This window comes from Fulmarus glacialis, unplaced genomic scaffold (assembly GCF_000690835.1).
Source record: "Fulmarus glacialis isolate BGI_N327 unplaced genomic scaffold, ASM69083v1 scaffold24683, whole genome shotgun sequence".
In the NCBI taxonomy this organism is placed as follows: domain Eukaryota; kingdom Metazoa; phylum Chordata; class Aves; order Procellariiformes; family Procellariidae; genus Fulmarus; species Fulmarus glacialis.
In genome coordinates, this window is record NW_009202668.1 from 4,278 (window position 1) to 14,790 (window position 10,513).

Sequence of the window (10,513 nt, forward strand, 5' to 3'; positions counted from 1 at the left end):
CCACTGTAATATTTACAGCAGATATGATAGTTTGCATGGTAAGCATTGCCGAATTCCCAAGGGCACTTTCAAGAAGCCTTTGGGTGAAGCCTTGCCCAGTTCTGTAGTTTGTGCTTTAAGTGACATGTCAGAGTGATGGCTGTTGTTGTTCATTTGCATTGAGGGATCATGCCTTGGATACTTCATTTCAGTATTTTGCACATAGCGCTATTTCTCACTTCAAGCTTGGATTAAAGAAGAAAATTATTTTAGCTCTTACTATAATTATGGTTACTCTGTTGGGAAGAAGTGGTTGTTTGCCTACCAGCTATAAGAATGTTCTGAGACAGCCAGTTTGATGTTTCAGGCTGAAATCTTAAGGTTATCCTTTGCAGAAGACAGTTAACTTTGTGTTGTATATGCTTAAGGTTGAACGTGCCAACACTTTTCTTTTTCATGGGAGCGATACGGGCAAGAATTTCGTGATTTAGCTAAATACGTTTCCTGCCTTGCTGAGATGCTAGCCTTAGTGTTGAGAACTCCCTTCTATCTACACATCTCACACCCAATTGTTTTTTTCTTTTTTAAAGAAAGTGGATGAAAGCAAAACCTGTTACTGCAGAAACTGGCACTAAACCCACATGAAGGCTTTTAATGGCCTCTTTTCTGATGTCACAAATTCCCATTTATTCTGTTCCTACGGTACAATATTACAATCTGTAACACCTTCTGAAATAACTGGAGTGGTTGGGTGTTACATCTTAACGTTAAGCAAGACGCACCGGAAAACAGCAAGTGTGTAAAGTAGAAGCTTAGTATTTCCACACCTAGGAGCAATGCTAGTTAAAGAATTCGGTTTCATGTGCTTTATATGCAATCTGCAGGACCATGAATTCATCTGTTATATTTTATTTGGTTCTATGTTGTCTGATGAAGATTTATTTTGGAGAGAAAATGTATGGGCTGGCAAAAGTCAGGGAAGTACCTGAACTTCAGACATATGTGAGGGCTTGCTCTTTCCTGGTATTGACAATCTCAGATATGAAAAGGAGAGACTTCCCCCTGTTAACTGAAAGACAAAGATTTTACATACCAGTTCTGAGAGTGAGATTAGACAAGATAACCATGCTGGTTTAGCACTTCCTTCCCTGGAAAGGAAAAGGGAGCCTCAGTGGTCTGCTATAGCTTCTCCTTCACTCTTCTGCCACCCTCCATGCTTTAGTATTGCTGCTTATCTGACCCGCTCAGTAAACCAGTACTTCTTTGATTCACAGACTGATTTTCTGTTGGCTTAGGCACGTTGTGAGATGTCACTATGGTTTTAGAAATGAACACCCTCTTACTTTATTCATTCTCACTGTATAGTATTGGTGGTCCTGTCTGTTCTGCAGTCATGCATACTGTGTCTTAGAAAAAAATAAGGCAAAACCAAACTTTAAAAATTCAGCCTTTCCTCTTCTCCTCCCTTAAACACAAAAGCCTTAAGCAGGGAAATGGGAAACAAAATGTTTCTTGAGTTTTAAGCCTTCTCTACATGCAATAAGAAAGTGTATAACTTCATTCCTTTCAGGAAATAAACTGTTAATTAGCAGTTAAATGTTTCACTTAGGAAAAGAAAATATTTAAAAATTATCTGAAGGTGCTGAAACCTGTTGGACAAATTCTTCTGTGAAAATAGTCAAGGGCAATATTTAGTTTATATTAGTTGCCTCACCTTATCAGCACAGTATTTCTTCATAAACATTACACATCAAGCAGGGTTTCATGATCCTTTTTCTCTAGGTACATTGTTCTCTAGGGTTTTTTAATTAATTGTTATTTTAAGCACAATCACTTAGAAACCTCTGTAGAAGCCTAGGATTCTTCCTTTGTAGTAGCCTTAACAGAAGACTCTTTTAAGTCCCCTGGAAAGGGGAGTGTAGAATCCTATAAAGTTTTCTAAGTGATCATAAAAGTTTTGCATCATACTTTAGCCAACTAATTTTTGTTAGCCTGTGTCTTTTCGTTTAAAACTGAAAGTCACTACAAATTGTAACTTGCCTATTCCACATTTTTAAAACGATCACGTCTGTTTTCACCACTAGAGGTTGTCACTGCTTTATCTGACTAATTTGCAACTTGTTTTCTGATCTGTCAATAAAGCAGGTGCAAAGAAATTTTTGTGCATGCTGATTGAAACCAAAGCATCAACTGTATACCTTTTGGTGACCTGTGTTACAATACCCATGTACAGTGAAGGTGACCATAAAATTAATGCTGAAAAATACTTTTTAGATTCCTCCAGGTTATTTTGAAGATAAGTAAGATTTATTTTTAAATTTAACCTTTTTTTAAACAGACCCCACTGAAAATTTTTGCTAAATGTTGCAAGTTCAAGAATGGAATCTCGCAGACATACCATCTTACTTAGATGAGAATTTTCTGTACCTTGTTTCCTTCTGAAGGGTATAACACAAAATGTAAATTGAAGGAGCAGAAGGAAGGGTGAAGATAGGTTCAAGAAGATTCACTAAAGTCAGTGCAGCAACATCTAAAAATAATGAAATCATAGCAGTTTCTGGTGTATTTTTCCTTTTTCTCTCTGCTGTTCTGCTGGCAGCTAACTTCCCTGTCTTTGTTCTCAAGAAGAAAAAAATTTCAATGAGAAAACAACAATAAACTTGAAACTGAAATGAAAGAAGTAAATATATTCAAAGAGATACTGTATAGATATATTGCTAATGCTGGTGCCTCTTTCTTTTCTTCCTTCTATCCTGTGAAAATTTTTAGCTACAAAACAAATCAGGTAGATTCTTCTAAGTTCTGATAGTATGGGGGTACTACCTTACAGCTTTGCTGAATCCAGTACTGTTCTCTAGGTCTCCACCACCTCACAGTGGATGTACATGCTGGATGAATGTGCTTGGCATTTTTTCTGTCATTTTAAAAAAATGCTGTTGCTGTTGGACTTGCCAGTCTTGCAGCTTTTCATTGGCCCTGCACATTTGATTGTGCCACATCTCATCTGGCTCTACCCTCACAAGAAAGTGCCTCTGTTCTTTATTTGCAGAAGGGATTTCAGGAAAGGTTGCACTTACTTTTCCAGGCATGAAGTTGGGCAAATAAACACCACCATTCCTTTTCTACTTTATTGGTAGCACCAAAATATTTCTGAGATATAGTTGAGAGGTTTATTAGCCTGCATGTCCCTCACTTTTCAATAGAAGACCACTTGTGTAATATCCAGGAGGTATCACTACCTCTCGGTAGCAGTTTTACTACAAATACAAAGTGTAAGGCCCTACGGTATAAGTCTAACTCTTGGGTATTAGTTTTGATCAGATGAAGGTGAAGAATTCTGCTTTGGAATTCAAATTAGCTGACCAGAGGAAAGTAATGTCTTGAACACTAACAAAGCTATAATGGGAAAAATCACCACATTGTTTCCCTTTGAAAGAAATCTTTACCTTGCTAGGACGTGACAAAGCAAGTTTGTACTATAATTGAAGTAATTGGAAGAGACTTAGTTGTGATGGTGACAGTATGGGCCAGAGGAGGGCAAAGAAGGAAGAGACCCATCCTTGAAATCTCTCTTATATTTCTAAAGGAAATACCAGCAAAACCATCGAGGTTCAGGAAGACTTGCTTCTGTTATTTTGTACTTAGGAGTCGGTCAGTAAATACCTATAGGAAATGTCTGATAGTTTAAGATGTTTTATTTCTGCAGTAAATCTTCAAAGAGTTCCATAAAATTTATTTGTGTACAACGTCCATTTTAGAACTTTGAATGCAAGAGATAGTATCAATGGGAATAGGAAATAAACCTTTTATGTGTATCAAACCCAGTGAAGTTGAGAATAGAGAGTTGAGAATATCATTGCATTCCTTCTTCCCTTGTCAAAAGAGCTTCAAGATAGTCCAAGCGCAAAACCAATACTAACACAGCATGAATGCTACTTTTGGTTAAAATTTGTTAAGTGATTTGTCATGATTTCTTCTACCATTAAATAAACTAAATGCTTAATATAATAATTGTTTCGACAGCTCAGAATCACATGACAATGAAGACTTTTTTTAAGCTGTGCTGACCCTGCTTTTCCAGATAATCCCACATCTGCTTTGCTGTGAGAAATTCATACCACACTTCATGGATTCTTTTTTTTTTTTTTTTTAAAGTAAACCCATTATGGAATATCTTAACAAAAGCAAAAGAAAAATCCTAAATATGTTTTAAATGACCAGGGAAGGGACATCTTTATTAGACTGTGTCATTCTGAGGAAGCTTTTTTTTTTTTTTTTGCAGTTTTTTGGTTGGTATTAGCTTAATTTTGCCTTCAAATAGATGAGTGGAATCACTAATGTAATTAAAAAACATGTAAGATGAAATAGATAGACTTTGTCAAGGTATTAAGTATTTTCCTCTGTTTTTCAACTCCAGCTCAGGTATAGCAGATAATGTATTACTATACTTTGTGCGATTTTGTAAATGCTGAAAACAACAATGTATAATTGATCCCTGAATGACAAGAAAAAATGTACAAATTGCTTGAAATTTTTGTAAGTATAGTTTTATTGTCTTTCAAAATTTAAACAGCTGATTTTTAAGGTATATACACAACTTTTTATCTGCTTACCTAGTATATTTGGACCTTTTATCTGCTTACCTAGTATATTTGGACCAGTGGTCCAAAAGTTCCAAGCTAAACTTCTCTAGTAATGTCCTAGATTTTTATTAGAATCGGGCAACATTTATAGAGGCGAAAAACTGAAATAAATATTTGTAGCCACTTCTATATACAAAAAAGGTTATTGCTTATTTGCTGAGGAAGACAGTTTGACTCTTTCCTTCAACTCTTTTTTATATTGTTTTAAAAGAAACAGTAAATTTCATTTGGTGTTATCATCTGCAACTTTTTCAATTCAGCATGGTACTCTTAGATCCTGGTGCATTTCTCAGCAGGAGTTTAATCTTCCATATTGAGCACTTCCAACAACAAGGTGGGGCATGGCATGGAACTTAATTCAATAAATATGACAGGACCTCTTCTGGATTTGAAAAAGGGCATCTTAAGACACAGTCGGTTTTGCCAGCCAGGCAGATTATCTCAGAAACCTTTGTACAAATGACACTGGAGAAATGAGAGGTGCAGAACAGAAGAGGTAGAGGTCATCTGCAGAGGGTGGAAGGTGAACAAGAGAATGGCCTGGGGAACAGAAGGAATAGAGGATGTGAGGGGTGTAAGCACTTAGAAACTATTTAACATTATTGATTTGAGAGCTTTTCTAAATGACAGATGAAAAAAGAAAGACGTTTACAGGATTACCTTGCACACAATGTTCAGTCAATAGCTAGTAGAGGATAACCCAGTAGATATACTGCAATCCTAATTGTACAGCAAAAAGCCCCACAACACAAATGTAAGGCAACCCCCCCCAAAAAAAAAAAAAACCACCCACAACAAATATAAATGTTCCAAGAAACTTAATAACTTCAAGCTATGCTCATTCTCTGTCCCATTGGTTGCCCAGCAGAAGACATGAGAGGACACGGTAAGGGAGGTATCCAATGTTGCTTCCCCTGGCCAGCAAGTGCCAGGTTGAAAGAAAGAAACATTGTCTCTGCTTTTGTGACAGCTGGATGAGAGAGGTTTTTCTCCTGGCATGAGAAGATAATAGATCTTGAAGGTTTTCCCATTCTGTATCACAATGAAACCATGATTTCTCAAATAACAGGAAAGAAAAGACAATGTGTTGCTCAAAGCAACAGCAATAGGAAACTTGCCTGGGAAGTCATGAAAAAGTTTTAACTTTGTGCTCTGTCTTGTTCAGCTTGTCTTGTACTTAACCCTCAGTCTCCTACCACAGACAAGTGTCCTGGTCACCAAGGCTCTGAGCTCTTATAGAGTCTTTTGTCTTTTCCACTGGAGCCACTGTATTTAACTATTCCTTGCTGATAGAAAGGGCAAAATGGAGGGACATTGTGTAGCTCAAGGACTGTAGCACCTCAGTCTTTCCTTATGGCTATAGTTTTTAGGAGAAGCTCCTTGCTAACTCTGAGAACTCTCCCCCATTTAAATCAGCATGTGAATCCCCAGCATATCATCTTTCCTGGAAGAAAGTGGAATACAGATCATATTATGTGTTTAATTTGGAACCCTGAGTGCCTTTTTGTATGGCATAGGGAAGATACAGAAATATTCTCATGTTTGTGTGCTGCCCTGATCTTACTGTTCCTGCTGGGCAGTGGTCTGTACCTAGCTGAGTTAGCTTTGTTATAAATATGAGGGTTTAAATGAATAAATGCTCTCTGACTAAATATCTCACAGTTAATTACTGCAGAATCACAGTATAGCTCCAAAATAGAAAGCAGAGGATCAGCATGTCTGAGGTTCATTCTGCCTTCCAAGCAAGGCTTCTGTTAGCAGCAAACAGCAGCTGCAGATAAAAATAGAAGGTGATAAGCAACTAGGATCTTTAGTTAAACGCAGAAGTCGCTCTCCATGACAGTAAGGAGTCCAGAGCAACAATGAAGTCTCTCCGATTCATTAGTGCTGAAGCATTCGTGTCAAATGCAGAGTTTGCCAGGAAGAGTCTCAGCGGTGTTGCCCATAATCTTTTTCCTCTTCTTTTTAAAGCCAGCTATTTACTGGAGCAAGGGGAAGTGATTCATGATTTGGTAGAGAACTGGCCACTTGTTGACTTTAACATGGGAAAACTTCTGGGAACTACTGTGGACTACCAGGAAGACCTGAGCCATAGAACATGCTCAGTGTGCTTGGAAAGCTGTCTGACAGGGCTGAGAGACTATGTGCTGAATCATCCTTCGCCCTTCACGAAAAGGTTGAAAGTGGTCGACCTGACGGGTATAAAAGATGTTGAAGTTCAGTTTTGTGAGTGTAAGAAGACAATGGGCAGGTGGGCCAGGACACAGCTGCTCTCTAAGCTTTGTTTAGAACTGCTGGTTTACCTGCAACAAACACAGTGTAATCCAGGTACTTTCGAAATCAGTATTGATGTGCTAATTGACTTGTTTGTTACTGAGCGGAACTATGAGCTGGTAGTGCAGGCCCTGTTGAAGAAATGCTATTGTCCACTGAAGATCTGCTGTGTGGCATTCAGAACTGACAACCTGGCTTTGCAGAAATTCTTCTATATCATAAAACTCACTGATCCTTCTTTGTTGCGCAAACTGGAAATAGTTCACAATGTTCGCTTGGAAATGGAACACTTGGAAATACTCTTCAACAGTATCCACTTCCCTCTATTGATGTCCTTGACCTTGCCAGCACGAGCATTTAATGTGCAAAGGTTCACAGCTACAGATGAACGGATGCTTACTAACATTGGAGAAAAGATGGGTGAAATGACACAGCTGACCGAGCTGAGTATGTCATTTTCTATACTCACAGGAAGAATACAGAAGCTACTCAGGTAATTTGGTCACCCTGCTTTCAGTCAAACTGTAAAGAACAGCCCTTTGTGCCATCAGCAAGCTGAGAATAAGGGAAGTGAGTATATCTGAGGGTGTGTGAGAGAAGGGGCAGCAGGTAGCTAGGAAGAGTATTTGTTGGGGAGAATTGGAAGCCAATGTATATCTAATATACTTAGAAGAACTGACTGTTCTTATTAGTCTTCCAGAGCCCATCTGATGAGTACGATGAGAATATGCTTTCAGCTATCACATAAGAGAGGGGTACATCCAGACATTTTTGATTTGCCACATTCTTATATCTCAATGAGCTTGGGCTGGCCTTTGGTTCAAGACCGGAGTCATATTCCAAGTATTTTTCAGAGTCTCTAGTGATTTTTTGTCCTTTAAAAAACAGGCAGTAAATATACTAATATTCCACAGATAATGTATTTTTAGGTGGGCAGGGGGATAGTAGACTTTGATTTGAGACTTTGATTTGAGACTTTTGATTCTAATTTTTGTTGTATCTGTTGATCTCAAGGCAAGAGAGATCTGATGCTTTTCTGTATTGCAACTTAAGCTAGTATATGAATATTCATGATTAATTCCTTGGAAAAATTGGCAATTCTCAAAAAGATAACAAGCTGCCAGTGAACAGCGTTCATATTTGAACAGAAAATAAGTTAACTGTATGCTTTTCAGAGCATCTAAAAAAAAGGCAGACAAAAGTTTCATCAAGACAAATCACCTTGGTCTAAAATTCCTCCTTTACAAAGAAGTCTTTTCATTTAAAAGTTGTGAATGGCACCCTACTTATATTGACAGAAATAAATTACAAGTTTCTAACCTTGATCCAGCTGAGGTCTGTGGCAGAAGTCTCACTAAGATTTAGTATGTATGAATGGGATCGCTTGGTTTTCATCTGTCAGAACTATTTTATATTCAACTAGAATATTTGCACATAATCTCAGGTACACTTCTTCCGACCTTCTTCTTCATCAGAAGGTCTCTTTGCAACTCCAGAACAATACAAAGTGTAAACCTCTTGGGCATTTAAAAACATAGTAGAAACAAAACTAGAAACAATAGCAGATGTCTGGTTAGAATACTGATTGGCTTTCATCTTGGAATGAATCCTTCCTTAATGGAAATTATCTAAATTTCTGGAATTATAATAGCTTTCTACAAGAAGCAGCCACCAATGCTTTTATGGTAATAATGATCTGCTATTAATTCAGCAAGTAATAGACACGTGACAACATATAACTGGTTACAAAATAGACACATAGAATGTTACCAAGTTAATCCCCTTTAAAACAACACAGTTGGAGTCATGTAAAGTAGCTAATTCATGGAACTGATTTCAGGAGGAAAATACACTTGTCATTGTTGGCACATGCTTCTGTTTCTCAAAAGAGGTTAGAAAAAATAATGAATGTGGCAGATGGCTGCATTCATAATGTGGATAGTTGTATGAAATTTTGTAAATGTAGCTTTTCAATGTTTTATGCCATAAAACTTTTTTCTCTTTAATTCTGCAGCCCACTAAAAACTCCACTGAAGTTGCTGGATGTTTCTAACTGCTCATTGAACCATGCTGATGTGGCCTATTTAGCCAATAGCTTCCATGCTCATCACTTAGAAGCCCTGGACCTGAGTGGTCACAATATACCTGACCTTTACCCATCAATATTCTTTAAGCTTCTCAGCCATTCTTCTTCAGTGCTCAGGATTCTTACCTTAGAGGACTGTAATATCCAAGACTCTCATGTCAACATGTTGATATTAGGTTTAAGCCCTTGTCAGAAACTACAGGAGTTTAAGTTTCTTGGAAACCCACTGTCATCCCAAGCACTTAAACACCTTTTCACATTTTTCTGTGAGTTGCCGATGCTGAAAAACGTGGAGTTCCCAGTTCCAAGGGACTGCTACCCTATTGGCACCACCTACCCAATTGATGATGCCAGTCTCTGCAGATTTGATCACCAAAAATATGAAAGTGTGGCAGAGGAGCTTAACCTCATTTTACTCCAAGCAAATAGGGAGGATGTGAAGGCTTCAACTCCACTCTTTGGCAGTTATGATGCAGCTGTTCAGGAGACGAACAATGAACTGGGAGCTTACTTGATCAAGTCCTTCAAAGAGACTTTAGAAAAGTTCACTACTTCTCTTAACAAAATGAGTTAAAGGTGTAACATAGTGGTGATGAGATTCTCTGTCAAATCAGAATTTAATGTAGTCTTTTCTAGAACTGCGCCTTCATTGATCAGTCTTCAGTTTTCTGAATTTACTTCTGCTTTAATAGCCTCTGATCATATGAGGTATTTTAACTATGCTATATCTATTGCATACACCTTACATAAGCACTACTTACTCTCAGAAGCGGGGAGGACCCTTAATAGCTTATTATTTACACAAAAGCGCTTTGTTTCTCAGTAAAGCAATAGGTGTCTAAGCTTGGCTGATTTCTTACACAGTTTCCTCTGGATTTGGCAGTGAGGCTTGTAGCCCTACAGAAAAGACAGGAAAGTCCTTTCCCAAGTCCAGCAGGAGGTCCCAAAGATTGTGTGCCTGTCCTCACCTATGGCTCCCTAAACCAATTTTTATTTTTGCCCTTGGCCTTCTGAATTCACCAGTCTGTGTTTTATCTCGTACGTTGCCTCTTCTTGCCTCTTCTGCAGAAGCAAGCACAATAAACCTCCTTTTGCATGGGGAATTACAGAGTTTGTCTAACACATCGTGCTGGTGAGGAGTAAAGTTCCATACTGAGGAGGTAGGAAACCAAATGGTTGGCTGACAGCAGGGTATTTCCCCCCACTTCCCCCAGCAATATAAAGCAGCTATGAGGACTCTGCTGAAGCTCTTGCAAAGTGTATTTTACAAAGGCGTACCAGGACAGTGCTGCACTGCCATGCTTGTGATGTCCGCAGGTAAGTGCCTCTAGCTGCTCCCTTTGTTGAATCAGCTTCTTGGCTGGTAAAATGTACCCTGCTGCTTTCAGCTGTTTTAAAGAAAGTCTAGGACAGTGGTAATAATGCATAAAAACCCCACTAGTGTTAAAAACACAGGAAGAAAAATTAATCCAATGCCAATTTAAAACATGTGGAAAAGGGACAAGATGGGTTGCTGGGTGACTAGAAGTCT

General features: G+C 38.3%; 1 protein-coding gene across 1 annotated transcript; it reads left to right on the plus strand.

The window, feature by feature from the left end:
- The first annotated feature begins 6,484 nt into the window (after positions 1 to 6,484).
- Positions 6,485 to 9,556, plus strand: LRRC14B (leucine rich repeat containing 14B). Its single transcript, XM_009574380.1, has 2 exons — positions 6,485 to 7,389; positions 8,911 to 9,556. Exons 1-2 carry the CDS (start codon positions 6,485 to 6,487, stop codon positions 9,554 to 9,556), a joined length of 1,551 nt encoding a protein of 516 aa, XP_009572675.1.
- The last annotated feature ends 957 nt before the right edge of the window (positions 9,557 to 10,513 follow it).